Source organism: Quercus suber, unplaced genomic scaffold (genome assembly GCF_002906115.3).
Source record: "Quercus suber isolate HL8 unplaced genomic scaffold, Cork oak 2.0 scaffold_923, whole genome shotgun sequence".
Lineage (NCBI taxonomy): Eukaryota > Viridiplantae > Streptophyta > Magnoliopsida > Fagales > Fagaceae > Quercus > Quercus suber.
In genome coordinates this window covers 137,134-154,455 of record NW_027070346.1, presented here as the reverse complement: position 1 = coordinate 154,455, position 17,322 = coordinate 137,134, and the positions used below count along the sequence as shown (strand labels likewise).

The 17,322-nt window shown below is 33.4% G+C and overlaps 2 protein-coding genes across 3 annotated transcripts; one reads left to right on the top strand and one right to left on the bottom strand.

Moving 5' to 3' along the window:
• Nucleotides 1-1,128: 1,128 nt before the first annotated feature.
• On the top strand, nt 1,129-3,920 carry LOC111986892 (two-component response regulator ORR9). The gene is made up of 5 exons (XM_024018581.2): nt 1,129-1,388; nt 1,594-1,712; nt 2,361-2,438; nt 3,087-3,160; nt 3,490-3,920. Exons 1-5 carry the CDS (start codon nt 1,244-1,246, stop codon nt 3,734-3,736), a joined length of 663 nt encoding a protein of 220 aa, XP_023874349.2. The 5' UTR covers nt 1,129-1,243; the 3' UTR covers nt 3,737-3,920.
• A 5,415-nt stretch (nt 3,921-9,335) lies between these two features.
• LOC111986841 (protein disulfide-isomerase) lies at nt 9,336-16,969 on the bottom strand. Of its 2 annotated transcripts, none has more exons than XM_024018533.2 (11): nt 16,718-16,969; nt 15,539-15,569; nt 15,128-15,415; nt 14,829-15,017; nt 14,594-14,719; nt 13,606-13,743; nt 13,398-13,517; nt 13,018-13,135; nt 11,658-11,770; nt 10,440-10,669; nt 9,336-9,624 (listed from the first exon to the last, which is right to left on the bottom strand). In XM_024018533.2, the coding sequence occupies exons 1-10, from the start codon at nt 16,900-16,902 to the stop codon at nt 10,445-10,447; spliced, it is 1,533 nt and encodes a 510-aa protein (XP_023874301.2). In that variant the 5' UTR covers nt 16,903-16,969; the 3' UTR covers nt 9,336-9,624; nt 10,440-10,444. The 2 variants fall into 2 exon arrangements, with proteins under 2 accessions (XP_023874301.2, XP_023874300.2); XM_024018532.2 differs by having other exon boundaries at nt 9,336-9,629; nt 16,718-16,968.
• Nucleotides 16,970-17,322: the final 353 nt, after the last annotated feature.

Genomic DNA, 17,322 nt, shown 5'->3' with positions numbered 1-17,322 from the left:
CCAATATCATATATCATTGTTTAGTATGTATATTGCAAAAGATGAGACTATTATTATTGAAGTCTCTCTCACAGGCACATTCAGTTTATCTGTTCAACTAAACGGTACTTTTTCAGACTAACCGTGTTTGCTATAATCTAATCCAGTTTAGCAATACATCTTAATTTCCAGAACCTCTCTCTCTCTCTCTCTCTCTCTCTCTCTCTCTAATTAAGTTCTGTGTCTATAATTTGTTTGCTTCGCTAGCTTATATAAATTTGTTCTAAAAAAACATCATTATTCTTTCATTTCTTCTAGTGTACTACTTTTTAAACCAAATTTTTGCAGCATTTTTTTTAAACTTAAAATTTTGAGAAATATCGAATGCAAATGAATTTTTCTCCTTTCAAGCTGGACATTGGTGAGCTTATAGACGAATTTGCTGAGAACCATATTCTAATTAATGTACTATTTTCCATCTTTTTTTCTTTTTTCTTTTTTTTGTGAAAATATCATTCTCCATCTTTTTTTCATCTAATTTACATTATTAATTCTTTTTATTTTATGCCTTATTAAAATTTTTTATTTTTTGGGATTAAGGTGAATCAACATTTATATACTAGGAAAAAAAAACCCTTCTTTCATACAAAAAACATGCACATGCTACTTCTTAAATCAGGGGTCACATCCTACGTCGCCTATATAAACTCCTAGCTAGGCTGATGACATTAAGATTAGGAGAAAGCAATAGGATATATTTTTAGTTGTAACAATTAATTTTTTAACCCAACATGCAAAGCCTAGGTGAATTTTAAAATTCAAAAAAGGAAAAAGAGAGAAAGAGAATACCACTTTTTTATTTTTGATATAGTTTAATCAGTTTAATTACACAACCTTTTTCAAAGTCTTTAATACAACAGAATACAATAAAAAACAAAATCCAAAATTTCTATTATCATGATGACCAAATGGGTATTATAGATATATTATGATTTTCCACGCAATCAAACAAAATGAAGACAAAGAAAAAAAAGAAAGAAGAAAGAGATAGAGAGATAAGTGGTGGTTGTACCAACGCGGTGTAGAGAATCTAGGAAGAGATCCAGCATGAAAACCACACCTAGGACCCAGCCAGACACTGCAAAGGACTCTTGCTTCTCACCTTACCTCACCTACTTATAATTAAACCTATGAAACAAAAACACACACACATACACACACTTCTCATTCCTCTTACTTCTCTCTCTCTCTCTCTCTCTCTCTCATGCATATCCAAATGGAGTTACAGTCAGATGTTGCAGACACCCAACAACAAATGGAACAACAGCATTTTCATGTGCTAGCAGTTGATGATAGCCCCTTTGAGAGGAAGCTCTTGGAGAGGCTTCTCAGAGAGTGTTCATGCAAAGGTGCTGTATATATATAATTATCTATAACTACAACCCTACTGATCAACCTGCACAAATGTTATAGTTTTAGAAATTTTAGATGCAAACACAGTTTTGGTTTTTAAATTATGGGATGTATGTTCTGATAATATAGAGATTATATTCGATCTATTTATTCATAGTTCATGAATATTAGTATTAATTCTTGTAATCGTTGTTGTTGCAGTGACTTGTGTGGAATCTGGGGATAAAGCTCTTGAATATTTGAACCAGCTTGATATCCACCAGAGTAACTCAGCTGACTCTACAGCGTCATCATCTTCTTCCCAATCACCACAACAAGAGGTGTGAGAGTATATTGTTTTCTCCTTAATTTGCTTTAATTTTCTAGAAATACTATTTGAGCTGGTAAAATTGAATCATCATTGCATGACTCTAGTGCTTTTTTTTTTTTCATTGCAGAAACCCATTTATTCTATAGTGAGACTGAAGAGTTTTAACCATGAGTTTGTGTCTGTAGAAAATTAAAGCTGCCGTTTGGAATTAGACCAAGAAAACTAACTTTATATGTTAAACATAATATTCCCTTTAATCTTTGACGTTTGACGTATTTTAAGAATATGAGCCTATCAAAACAGCAGCAGATATATGAAAAGTCAAAAGTGTTGAAATGCCATTACACCTTAATTATTAAGAGCCTAACTAGGCTTAAGCAAACAAGGACACTGTCTATGTGTTTCATCTAAAGGTTTTCTCATTCCCTTAACGAACTGTTTCTTCTTAATGCTAATCTCTTCTTCCCTTCTGATCTATTTTGGATTCTTAAACTGCCACATAATTCTTGGTCCCTTTGATGGCTATTGCTCATCTTTTTCTTTTTCTTTTATTTTCAATTATTATGAATTCTTGACCCCTTTGAATTGTTATTGCTGAGACCCTTGAATTTTCCATGTAATCTACCAATAATAACATAATATATTTTGAACAATGCAGGGGTTGAAAGTAAACTTGATCATTACAGACTATTCAATGCCCGGGATGAGCGGCTATGATTTGCTAAAAACAGTCAAGGTTAGCCACTATCACCAGTCACCACTATCTTCATGATTCCTCCTTTAGACTAATCTACATACCTGCCTAGCTCACAATAATTAGTGAACTTTTGGAAAAGTTAATTCACAACTTGACCAAAGGCAGTGGATTTGAGAGGAAAACGAGTGTTTCTACTTACTATTTAAGGAAATGCTGAATTCTTTTTCAAAAAAGAGGTCACTACAATTTATGGAAATTATCCAGCTCTACAAACCATGCTTAGAGATAAGGACATATACCTAAAAAATAAGGCTCTATAAATGACATGTCACTTTATATATTTTTAAATTTGTAATTTTAATATATGAATTATGAATGTCTTCGTTTTCCAATGAAATGGTGAAGATTTATTTTCCCGCAATTTTTTTTATGTTAATCTCAGATTTTGCACTGTAATATGAATTACGACACTCATTTGTTGGAATAATTGCGTTTAGTTGGGGTTTTTGAAAGCGCATGCATAACAATGATAACATAATTGGTTCATTTCACTAGAAGGAGTCAAATAAATAGTAGTAAAAATAATTAAAAAATCCAAAGGATCTTACAAAATCTTTATTTGTCTTACTTATTTTTTTTTAGTATTTTATTTGGTGGCTAAAGCAAAAGTCTTGCTTACACATGCAGGGATCTTCATCTTCTTGGAAAGACATACCAGTCGTGGTCATCTCATCAGAGAACGTACCCTCTAGAATAAGCATGTAAGTTTCTCACTCTTTTCATACATCTTTATTTTTATTATTTCGGAAATAATATTTGGGACAAAAATCTTCACAAATGCTAGGTGACAAAGTTATAAAATAGATCAACTTTATTTGCATATATGGGTCATTACTAACATAATTTTTTATTAATATCAATCACAAACATACAACTATTGTGTGGAAAAAATTTGTTTCGTAGTTATTGTCATTTCTTTTGAATAAAGGGTTCGTATCTCATTTCTTTTGTTTTTATCATAAGGTTCATATCTCATATCTTGGACATATTTAGGACCTTGACTAGATATGTAACTATCTATGATTGACAGGTGCTTGCAAGAAGGGGCAGAGGAATTCCTTCTGAAGCCTCTAAAGCTTTCAGACTTGAAGAACCTTCAGCCACACCTTCTGAAATCTTTAGTGCATTCTAATAAGGACACCAACTGTTCCACTGACAGTACTGGTAATAATGACAACGTTGTCAAGATGAACAACAACGTTATAAGTAAGAGGATAGCAATGTCTCCAGAGCCATCAGAGAGAAGACCTAAACCGAAGGAATTAGCTGTGGTGTAAATATTAAAGTAGCACAAGTACTGGGTGGTGCATATATATATATATATATGATTAAGGAATATATGTTTTAGTAAGTTTTTGTAGCCAAGAATTTCCATTTCTTACAGTTAAGCAGTTTCTATACAAGAGGTGGTTTGGGTTGATCTCAATAATTAAAGAACAGTGGCAAATTATTGCACACAAAGTATAACCGACTTTTTTTGCAGTAGTGTATTTAGTGTGCACTAAACATAACCCATTAGAAAATAATGGAAAGAACGTGGATAAAAAATACCCAATGTTTTACAAAGATGACAGAGTGAAAAACTGCACAAAACTTTTTCCGTTTTTCGAGTAAACATACATATTACACATAATAGTCAGCTATGACATTCACACATATAAAGAATTATTCTAGTTTATCAAATATATATATATATATGGGTTGGGTTCAAGTTATACCTAGTATAAATTTAAATAATGTTACACCACTCAATAATTTATTATTAAATTCATATTTTGAAAATCGAATCGTTAAATTACATGTTCTATATGTTCTTAACATGCATACCAATTTGCACGCTAATTAGATATAATTTACCATTCGATTCATAAACTCATCTTTTATGCATTATTTTAAACTATAAAAACTTGAATTTAAACAATTAATTGATGACATGACTAACTATTGATTTTTGATCATCTTTAAATTTTGTAAATGTGGAGAATATGCGAAAATAATGTAATCCAGTAGTAGATTTATCAAAATTCACATCTGATTAAAAATATTGGGTGGTGTAATATTACTTAAAGTTACACCTGGTGTAATTTGAATCTAACCCTATATATATATATATATGAGTTGGGTTCAAGTTATACCTGGTGTAACTCTACGCAATGTTATACCACCCAATAATTTATTATTGAATTAATATTTTGAAATCCAACCGTTGAATTACATGTTCTATATATTCTTAACATGTATGCCAATTTTCATATCAATCGAATACTATTTACCATTTGACCCATAACTCATATTTTATGCATTATTTTAAACTACAAAAATTTGAATTTTAACAATTGATTGATGACATAGATATTAATTTTTGATCACCTTGAAATTTTGTAAATATAAAAATATACAAAGATAATGTAATCTAACGGTTTATTTATCAATATTCGCATCCAATTAAAAAATATTCGCATCCATACTATATATATATATATATATAGAGTTGGGTTCAAGTTACACGTATACACCAGGTGTAACTTAAACCCATCCCTATATATATAAATATATATATATATATATATATATAAAAGCATTATTCTATATGACATAATACTCCCCATTTCACACGATAAGTCACGCTAATCATTATTTCTTGCATGATAATACATTAATCATCATGCCAATTAAATTCATGATAAAATCCACAATTGTATAAGAGGAGAGAGCATACACCCTCTACTTTGAAAGTAACAAATAACTCTTGATAACATAATCGAGCTTGTCAAGTTCATTTTGAATGACAAAATTACCTAATTAGTTGAAAAGCCACTTAAAGAAAATTCCAAATGTATATTATAAAGGGTCCTGTTAATAAGTGCTCTAAGAGCACATGTTAAAATTTATTTATTTTTTAAAATAAATGCTTAATTATAAGCTATAGCGCACACTTTTCAAAAAATAAAATACACATGTTAATTATTTGTTAACAAAATTCTATTATAAATGGGTTTTTGTTAAAGGAAAATGTTTCTCTCCAAATTAGCTTAAAGTGAAACTGTTCAAACTCCTACTATATCTTTTTATTGGATGTCTCCGTGCTTACAAAATTTCAAGAAGTTTAAAGATCAATAACTATATCTTCAATAACATGTTTAAATTTTCAGTTTTGCAATTAAAAATTATGTATAAAAAATAAATTTATTAACCAAATAGTAAACAACACATGATTTGAACAAAATTTGATATGTGTTATAAGAACATAAAGAACATACAATCTAATGATTAGATTTTCAAATTTCAAATTTAATAAGATATAGTTAGAGTTTAAAGGGCTTATCTTTGAACTAGAGAAACCTTGACCTTTGTTAAAAGGTTCTATCACACTTAAATTGAGGAATCAATTTTGTCTAGAGATGGCAATGGAGTGGGGTGGGGCTGAAGGATGAGATCTTCATGCGAAAAATTTTCTTGCCTTGTCCTTGCTCCTTGGGGCCCCACGAAACCCCGCCCTTCCCCGTAAAACTCTACTTTTTGTTAATTTTCCCTTCAACTATTACAATTTTTTTAAATAAAACCGATTACATTAGTAAAAACATACTTGAAATTACAACTAAATTTATCCCATCAAATCAAACTAACTTTTAGCAAAAACTAAAGAGTATTATCAAAGTGCTTAATAAATATCACAACAACAAAAAAAATAAATTCATAGTATAACAAATAACAAAATAGAGGTAGGGAGCTACGTTAAGTAAAATAAAATAAGCTAATATTGATAGTGGCAACTTATTCTTGGCTACCCCATTCTCCTGTCTTCTTGAATGCACCATCAATGGATATGAGAGTCTATGACTTAATAGACAAGGACAATCGGCAATGGGATAGGGGAAAGATTTTTGCTACTTTTGATCATTGAACATGTGAGGCAATACTGGCTCTACCCCTTAATCACCAAAATTCACAGGACAAAAGCTGATTTGGAAGGAGAATGGATCACAGAAATTCTTCGTCAGAACAGCTTATCAAGTGGCTCTCCGCCTGAAGCACCCTAATCATGCTGAACACTCATTACTGCAAGCGCACAGTTCCACCTGGGGGAAAATATGGAAGCTTAATGTTCCACCAAAAGTCCGTACATTCCTATGGAGGACCTATTCAGGATGCTTACCCACGGGAGAATTTGCACCAGAAGGTCAAGGTTGAAGCAATCTATGAGCTGTGCTGCCATCGCCCTCGAGACAACTAGCCATGTGTTATGGGAGTGTCCATTTGCGAGTAATGTTTGGGCACTATTTAAAGGCAGGATCCAGAAGTGTAGGAATGAGTCTAGCGAATTCTTCCTCCTTTTCAAATAGATGCAGCAAAAGCTTAGTTCCATTGAATTGGAGAAATGGGCAACCACAGCTTGGGTGATCTGGAGTATAAGAAATATTTATTATTTTGAGCAGGTCCAGGTTCACCCAAAGTTTATTTTCGTGAGCGCTAATGGCTTGTTGGAGGAATATCAAAGTTTAATGGCTGCGCAGGGTTTATAAAAGTGTCTAATATTTAGTTTTGAGTGGTCTAGACTCTAGACTTCCTTCTCTCATTGTATTTTCGGTCTTTGGGAGACCCAGTTTTTGGGACATCAGTAGTTGGTGTTCCCCCCGTGCTAACTTTTAACTAGTTTTACTTGTACTCTTTCATTAGTTTCTAATAAAGCTTTTCTATCGTTTTTAGATCCAAAAAGACTAGTATGAAAAATTTATAATTATAACATTTATTAACACAAGGACGGGGCGAGGTGGGGCAAGTTTAAAATGTCTAAACCCAACACCAGGCCACCCCATAGTACAGGATTAAAATCTTATCCTATCCCCACCCCACCACCTTCCTTTGCATGGTAGAGAAAACCCATGTGAGACGAAACGGAAAGGGGCAAGGCGGGGCAAAATTGTCAACCCTAATTGTGTCCCGTTGCATTGGTAGAAACAAAAGCAAATAAACAAGTATTTATTATCAACTGGGTCTCATTGAAGTGGGTAGCAATATTTCTTTTAAGGGTAAACAATATATTTGCTCTTTAATCTTTAAGTTATATGTCAACTTAGTTCTTAACCTTTCAAATGTGTCAAATTAGTCCCTGGCATTTTAATATTGTGTCAAAATGATCTTTGCAGTTAAGTAATGGATGGAAAATACTAACATGACTAATGGTCAAAATAAAATATAATTTTCTTTCCACATAAACTGCTACTGGGATTTCCACATCAACATAACCTTAAAAAAAATAAAAACCTATGAGTAAGTAGCCTCACGTGCAAACACGTGAAGCTCAATTTGGGATCATAATCCCTAACTCTGTAAAGCAAGATTTCACTGGGTAGTGAGGAATGATCAAAAATTCATAATCCCTAACAGAAAATTTTGTGAATAAGGAATGACGGTGAGGCACGACAGTGATGCCAGAAGGTGAAGATAGGCAGCAAGTCCCTACAGTGACTCCAATTTTGGCATACTTTCTCTCTTGATTTGAAATGGATTTCAATGGAAGTTTGATGGAATAAAGGAATGCAGTAATCAATGTTCAACTGTATGGTTTTTGGCCAATGCCAATACTTCTTTTGGAAGCAAAAACCATAGCCAAATCCAACATATATAACATAAGGTAACATTAATAGATCAGAAAAACCATAGCAAATACTACTTAAAATGAAACCACGAAGAGAAAGAGATACAGAGAAGAGCTTTGGTTTGGTTTTTGTTTTGTTTGGAAAATCATTTGTGGTGGATTGATGAAGATGGTGAGCAAGACAAAGGAGATCCAGTTGAGCAGTCTAGAGCTTTGGTTTGGTTTGGTTTTTGTTTTGTTTGGAAAATCATTTGTGGTGGATTGTTAAAGATGGTCAGCAAGATAAAGGAGATCCAGTTGAGCAATGTAGAGGCCCAAGTGGACAATGGAGGACGAGGGGATTGGTAGTACCTCTGCCTTTTCTTATCATTGATACGTTTGTGGTGTTGTGGTGTAGGCTTTCTTCTTTCGTTTTGTGGAAAGTGGAATGCACACGGAGATAAAAGTATTTTCATTTTATATTGCTTTGTTTTTCAGTTAGCATTAGCACAATTGAAAGTTTGTATTATTATTATTATTACTATTTTATTTATTTAGAAACAAACTCATACACAAATACACAAAGAAGAGTAAAAAATGTTCTAATACAAAGGCATACTAAAACTTCACAAAAAAACCATGGTAACATTATTGACATAGAGAATTATTGGTGTTATAAAGTAGTTTTTTTTTTAATAATTAAAATTTATGCTGATGTGGCAGTCTAATAGTCTGTGACAAGAAAATTATATTTTGTTTTGACCAGCCAAGCCAATATTTTCCGTATTTTTCATCTATTACTTAATAATCGGACCATTTTGACACAATACTAAAATGTTACATATAGTCTAAAAGTTAAGAACCAAATATCTAGTTTACCCGGCTTTAAAAAAAACACTGATCAATTATAAAAGAAAAAATTAAAAAACTCAGCCTTAATCCACTGCTAAAATACTCATTACCGGACTGGACCGTACTAAATGATCTTTTTGGGTAGAGATGAGTAGATGACCCTTATAAATGATCTGTACTGTAGAGATGCTAAGATGCACATCTCAATCTCATTAGGATCTGAGCTCAGAGTAATGACATTAAAGTTACTGACTCTTGAAGGAATTTCTTGCCAGGCAAGATTAGTTGTAGTCGAATGAGATTCAACTGTTGATCAACTTGAAACTTTATATATGGAAAACGGCTCCTTCGGTGAAACTCTGTTTTCAGAGCTCCACAATCATTTAGAGCATCATTTAAAGCAATAATTCCAACAAATACACAAGCAATTTTGAACCATTGGCATCTGAAATTAAACTGTTCCCGCTTAATTTATAACTTTGATGAAAGGTGTTTCTACAGCCACAAAACTGTTACACTGTAAACTATGCTCCCAAAGACTACTACAAGCTACAGACTACTAAAGATTACTCCCATTTTATTTCATAGAAACAGAATTTTAGAGTCAGAAGAAAGAAGAGTAACTGGCAGGGAGGGGAGATCAGGCATTGGAATCATGCTACCATTTTTGTATGGAGCCATTATACACAATACATGTGCAACTGTGTATGTCTCTATCCTCTTGACTCTAATAGGCTGTCCTGCATGAGAGAAAACATCAATAAATTCCATTAAGAGAGGATTAGACTATATGTATATACACGCGCACGCACACACAGGTCTTCAGCTTAACTTGTCAACTTGCAGCAGATTGGATAATAAAGATCAGCCAGGTAATACATCTTATCATCTTCAAGATTAAATAAAATTCATTTTGAGGTACGGCCTCATCCATTTCTCTCAATTTTGAATTACTAAGCATGAAAAAAAAAATTAGAAAAAATAAATAAATAAGCATCTCCAATATTTAATGGCAAACATGAGCATCTATTGTAAGTTGTAACAGATAAATTCTCCAAAACCAGCCCAAGAATCTAATCCTTTATTATATTAGGCGTGCGTTTGGTTCCAAATTAAAAAGCCAGCTCATTTTACTATTCAGCTTATTTTTGCTACTATTCATGAACTCCACTGCACTTTTTGGTACTATTCATAAGTCTCACTGTACTATTTCAGCTAACTTTTACATTTATCTATAGTATTTTCAGTAAAAAGTTTCAGTTTTAGCAAAATAAGCGTATCCCAAAAACCTAGTAATTCTTGCATTATATCAATGCCCACACAGTCACACACCCCCCCCCCCACCCCCCCAATTCTTCAATTTACCCATTTAAAAATAAAAATAAAAATTATTGAGGCCAGACTCCTAAGAGGAGCCACAAAAAGAGGAGAATAAATAATAAGAACAGAGAAAAATGCCAATAGCACTGGCTCAAATGACACCTCCTTCCTCCTTGTAAGAACAAGATGGACAGTGAGATTGTAGGTTCAAGATCCACAGCTACAATTACCTTCTTTAGAGCTCATCTTTTGATGCATCTTCTGACCTGGTTTTGTCTTGTGAGGTAGTTTTGTCTTGTGAGGTAGTTTTATCCCGATTCTTTTCAATGTATTCTATGATGCCTTCCTTGGTCCTATCACCATCATACTGCAACAGATCTCCATTTGCAGACTTGAAGTACAAAGTTGGGTAACCTTTGACATCAAAGGTATCACTTGGGATATCATTTGCAGTTGCATCCTAGGAAGAGGCAGGAAATAGTATCAAAACATATTGTACAGTCGACCATATATAAAGATTATTACTAATTTCAACGAAGTTAGGTCAACAAATGGGAGGGGCGAGGAGAGTTTGTCAACTGAGCAGTCAGCAAATCTTACTGCAAGAAAAAAAACTAAACAATGACAGCAGATAACAGAGGAAACATATCAGGTCGAGTCTCATCCATACAGATTCAATGAAAGAAGTATTGATTTAAGACCAGGAATTGGTCAGAATAGCTGCATGCCTTGTTTGCTAAAACTTTGAATATTTTCTAATAAAGTTTTCTTAACAAATTTAAAAGATACTACAAATCTAAAGCAGATTCCTTGTATTCTGGAGATGTATAATGCATATAAATCAGTTCGGCCAATATTTTCTAATAAATTGTTCTTAACAAATTTAAAAGATACTACAAATCTAAAGCAGATTCCTTGTATTCTGGAGATGTATAATGCATATAAATCAGTTTGGCCAACAATTTTAATAATGATAAGAATGCCACTAACACTGAAGGAGAAAAGAAGATATTGAATCCTTGCATGATTATTGAGCAGAAAGGTTTAATAATCCTGAAGTATACACACAATGTTTTGAATAAATCTTTTGTTGTGTGCGCAATTGATAAAAACAAATAAGGTGACCCCCTTAAATCATACTATTCAGCAGTTATACTTAACCTGCTTTGATGTATGTTTTCTATCATTTCTTAAATTCGGTTTTTTTTTTTTTTTTTGGGCTCAGTGAATTCAATCCTAACTTTTGAAGTATTGTAAGCTTAATAATGTGTCCTGCCAAGCAAGATTCTAGACCAGTTTGTTAACAACCATCGCTAGTATAGTAAATTTACAATTATAAAAAATTTACAAATCTAAGCGGACATTTGTGAACAGATTGTGTAGTTAACAAAGACTTACAATATGCATACAACAGTATTCCTAAAGTTAAACAAGTTAATAGATCTTACAAGCTTTGCAATAACAACAGCAGCATCATTTTCATATGAGACAGCAACTTCATCCAAGATTGGAGCCAACTTTTTGCAGTGCCCACACCAAGGAGCATAAAACTCTATGAGGACTGCAAAGTGAAACATTTAATGTGACTATAATTTCCACATGATATTCACAATAACAAAATAATTCACAAAGCATAAAATAAGGTACTGAACATTAATTGATGTGTGTGTGTGTGTGTGTGTGTATCAGTTTTTCTTGGTGCCAGTATACTAAAGCAATTAACTCTTTAAACAAAATCCTCCGCTATCATAACTTCACAACAATAGAACTAACTAGTAGAAGTTCTGTGGATATCATAAATCTTTCAATCCACCGATTTAAATCACAAAGGAAGAAAAAGCAGGAAAAAAAAAATTTACAGCTATGTTGTAGGGGCAGAGAATCTATGTGCAAATTAACTACTTAGGAAATGACCTTAAAATTTGGGCTTTCACTAATTGCAGATTTTGAATATAATTTTTCATTCAAGGAGTTTTTTTAACTCATTCACAAAACAATGCAGAGACATCCATAGACAACATATCAAAATCATTATGTTTTCCACAAGATCTTTCCCCGACATTTTCCCAAGGTTAGTCAAAAACATAATCTTTTATACTACAGCAAACTTAGATGTCTTCACAGTTTCTAAACTTATGGTAGCTCCCCTCCCCACCCCACCTCCCCCAACCAATGCAAACAGACACAGAGAAGAACATGATTAGGAATCATATCACAGGAAGGAAGCAAGAAATAACAACGCTTTACAAATGCAATGCGTAAAGAATAAGGAGAATAATATAAATCATTTTGATGACAAGTTGACAACAGAAAGCACCATGTTTAACACAGGTTAAAATAGCATGATTTGGAAAGCATCAGATATTATATTGATCCAATTAGAGATTTTGTCCACATGCCATAAGAATCAAGTGATGATAACAAACACCTCTGCATAGAGCAATTTTCTGAATTCTCTTTATAGGTAAATACAAATCATGCACCCTCCAAACCTTGTTTAATGGAGGAGGCAGAGGAATTTGGTCCAAAAAAACATTGGCATTAATTGTTGGACGCTTATCCAATCCAAATTCAAAAGCTGTCCTTAGTCCACACAGTCAAGGTTAAGACAGCATGTGTTGTTCCCTCAATTAAAATATCTCCACTACAGAATAATCCTATTTTACAGAAAAGAAATAGAATTGTACATTAAAAACAAAAGGTACAGCACTAAAGGACTGGAATGCTTAGCCACACCAAACATCGAAGCAGCAGAGTAAGCAGACTAACACACCAATACATGACATGAATAAAGTTAGTTTTACTCACCATTCTTTCCAGAGTTGAAAACTATGTCTTGTAGGGTATCAGCAACAACCACTTTCACAGGCTCATTGTTAGATTCAGGAATAGGCTCAGACTTTTTATATGCCGGGACTTCACCAGCCTGCAATTGTGTCCTTCAGTCAGAATGGAATTAAATAGATTCCAATCCCACTCCTGAACATTTTTTCCACAAACAAGCACACACACACCACCCCCCCCCCCAAAAAAAAAAAAGGGAAAACACCCCCCCCCCCCAAAAAAAAAAAAAGGGAAAACTATGTCCACAATATCCTATCACTGGAAAAAGGAAAATGTTATCAAGAACATAGTCCATCCTTAAAATAAAAAATAAAAATAAAAAAAATAAAAAAGCAAGGGATCACCTTGTATGCTTTCACCCAAGGTGCAATATGATCCGGCTCCAAGTTTGCTTTCAAATATTTCTGTCCATTATCCTTCTGGATGATGATTAGAGGCACTTGATCTTCACTAAGTCCAAAATACTGATCATACAAACCAAATCATTTACCATATCAAAGGAACATACTGAGTATAGAACCAAAACCAGTTATAGGATGAAAACATACTAACCTGGAAGGCACCTTGACTAGCATCCAGATCTCCAATCAGAAAGCTTATTCCTTCTCCTTTAAATTGCTCAGCAACTTCGCGATACTTTGATTGAAAGGGATCAGCAACTTCATTGCTGAAGTTCAAGAACAACATGGCCTACCAATTTCCAAAACTTCTATTTAGAAGATGATCAATAGTATCTATGGGAAAAAATAGAAATTATACTCTCTTTTTTATAAGTGCAAAGTATACATAAATTATTGAAAGAGACAAAATGCAGAAAAGGGACACGCAAGATAAATGCATGTCCCAATGAAATGATAACCCAGCAAGCATTACAACAATACCAAATTAGAGAAAATCCAAACCCAAACCCCAGTGAGAAAAGGATTGCCATGCATATCGAAACACAACATTGAAGAAATAAATATAAAGTTAATGAGAGAGAGGGAGAGTTGTAAAACCCACACTGAGATAAAAAAATAAAAAATAAAACCAATCCCCTTCATTTGTGGTACTTCCTAAACGTTTCCCAAGAGTAGGTGTCTAAAATGAAGGAAGAAAATCCAAAACTATATTGAGGTTTGGGAAGAATGGAGAGAAATGTTGCTATGCACTATTTTTGTGTATATGAAAGGAAGAATACACAAATTCATAAAGATTTTTGAGTTGATCCTTGTCGTAGAGTCTATGTTGTGGAGCCAGGTTAAGAGCCTTCATTTTGGATCTTACTTGAGTCCCTTTTTTGTGCTTTCTTACTGATGTTACTCATCCCATCAGATAAGACCTATCCCCACTACAAATTTTCATGCGTGTAAGGTGAGAATTCATAACCTCTACCCATTTAATGATATTTGTTACTTAAAAATTAAAAAATTAAATAAAAGAGAGAGAAAGAGAGGGACTGAGTCAACAATGTCATGTGTAGCAGCAACAGTGGGTTCTTTACCATGTACAAAACCAAATTAGTAGACAAAGGAAACATACTTCTTGATTAATCAAATACCTTAGCGTTGGGACTGTTAAAGAATTTGACAACAAAGGGATGGTTGTTTGGATCGCTATTAAAGACAGTCACAACAGGCAAACTGGATCTTTCAACAAACTTCTCTAAAGCATCCACATGGAAGTCCTGCACGCGTGTACATATTAAAACAAATTAGTTTTTTTTTTTTTAACCTGCAATTAACATATAAAAAAGATAAAACCATCTGTTCTGAAATTTATTAAATCTATGATACCTGGGAATCAACAAAAAGTTCATCAAATGGCTTGAACAGCCTAACTATGGGCCCAGTCACTGATGATTCCCCACGTGGAAGGAGTTTGGCATCTGAAGTATGACCAAACTCGTACTCAGAGCGCAATTTTTCGGCAAGAGCTGTGAAATTCTCAAACTCCTCCCCAGAAAATTTTGGGAATACACCAACCTGTATGGATATGTAAATATGTGTTTAAAGACTACAATTTAGGGCCGGGGGTAGGGGAAGGGGGAAAAACAAAAAAAACAAAAAAAAAGCACATAGCATCGAGCACATACAATGAATATCTTCTTGTCATCAATAAGACTGGTAGCATCTTCCACAGATTTTATTTCAGCAGATGCAGGGCCACTTTGTTTCTTCAAATAAGCAACAATACCATCTGCATCACGCGGACCTTTGTACTCTTGAGCATGCTTTCCTCCATTTCTCAAAATTTTAATTGTGGGGAAACCCTTAACCTCAAATTCGGTTGCAAGCTCTTTGTTTACTTCTTCATTGGCATCAACTTTTGCTAGAGTAATTGGAGGGTCATGACTGCTCAAAACAGATGCAGCTTTCTCATACTACAAAAGAAGGTTATTTATGTGGTCAACTAAATAAACTAAAACAAGGTTACCACCTCAGAAACTATCCAAAATGCAGAATAAAATCATATTTAAACACTCTAATTTAGAAAGACTTATTACCTCTGGAGCAAGCTTCTTACAGTGGCCACACCTAGAAGAAAAGGAAATAAAAAGGTAAACATTAAAATTAAAAAAGAGACCAAACAAACAGGCACAGAAAAAGAGAGAGATGGAGAGAAGGATTTACAACCCTTATGTACAAACTTTTAAGCACATTTCTTTACCACTTTGTTTTTCCAATTCAATCATTGCATGTATACATTTAGCTATACACAACACATAAATTGGAAACTCAAGTATGTAACATAAAAACTGCATCAAATTAAGGTAGGCATTGCATACAAAATACTGGAAATTGAATCCTCATAACATTTCCCACCAATGGCCCGTAATTTATACACAAAAGTCCGCTAAAATTTTGACAAAAGTCCGCTAAAATTGACTTTACTATAATACAAACTAATCAATGATAGCTATCATGGTAAATTGATTCAATTTTCACCAAAGAAAATTACCATATCGAATTAATGGAATTAAATTAAATATTCATACATAAATTCAAATTGCAAACCAAAAAATTTTTGGTTTTTTTTATAACTTCAAATTCGAATTCGCGAAGCATTACCTATCTATAGTTTTTGTCCAATAAAGGGCCCATTGAACCTGTGATCATATCTATATAATAGTAACTAACTTTGGTAAAGGCAAGATTCAATCTCAGATCCAATCTCTTTTATTTAAAGATACCCAAATATTAAAAACAGATACACAGACAAAAAGCATGTATTAAAAAAAAAATTCCTCAACTCTTTATATATATATATATATATATAAAATAAATTAATCTAAACACTACATGAAGAAAAAGTAGTCAACTCGATCTTGAATTCAGAAAAACCAACTCTTAATTTGAAATTATAATTCCCCTAATTTCTTAACATTTCCAATCTAAAATTGTCACAAATAATCAAGACAAAAAGTATGTATTTCCGATTTAAATCAAATGTTAAAATCCTCATTATATTATACGTTAATCTAAACGCTACATGCAGGAAAAGTAGTCAACTTGAGCTTGAATTCACCAAAACCAAGTCTAAAATTCATATGCAAAAGCAAATTGAAAAATTGATTCAGAAATGTTCCAATCACATTTGAGAATTCAAATAAAAAAATGAAAACAATTAGAACAGATTAGAACTACAACGCAGATCTATGAAAAAACGAGAATTGTAATTATACCATGGGGCGTAGAACTCAACAACGATGAAGTCTTGCTTGCTAACAATGTCGGAGAAGTTGGTGTGGTCCAAGGTGAGAACAAACTCCTTCGATTCCGCTTCTTCAGCGCTGATTCTAGTAAACGACGACGAAGCACAGATCGTCAAAGCAAACAGAAAAAAGCAAATCGAAACCCTAATCGCCATTGCTGAATTCTGTGTGTGTGTGTGTGTGTGTATGTATTGTGCTGAGAAAGTGTGAGAGATTTGGGGGTTTTTAAGGCACTGCAAAAGAGTAGAGAGAGGGCGAGACAAACATGGGAAGTGCCACGCATGTGAGTTTTTCTTTTTTTTCATTTCCTACTCGCGCTGAGTTCTGGTGACGAATCTACTCGCTCCAAGTGTGGTCGATTTTCGACGTGGAGGGTTTTTATTGGGCGGAGCTTGTCACACGTATGCTATTTAGGAAAGTGTCGCTTTAAGATAGGGAGAGTGTAGAGTGTGTGTTTTTTAGAAATCCTGGAAACTTATATCTATGAACTGAGTTTTTTAGAGTACTGAAAGGCGGGTTAAGGTTGAGTAAGCTTAACCAATTAGATTTCGCCACGTCGGATAAGTGTGACTTTT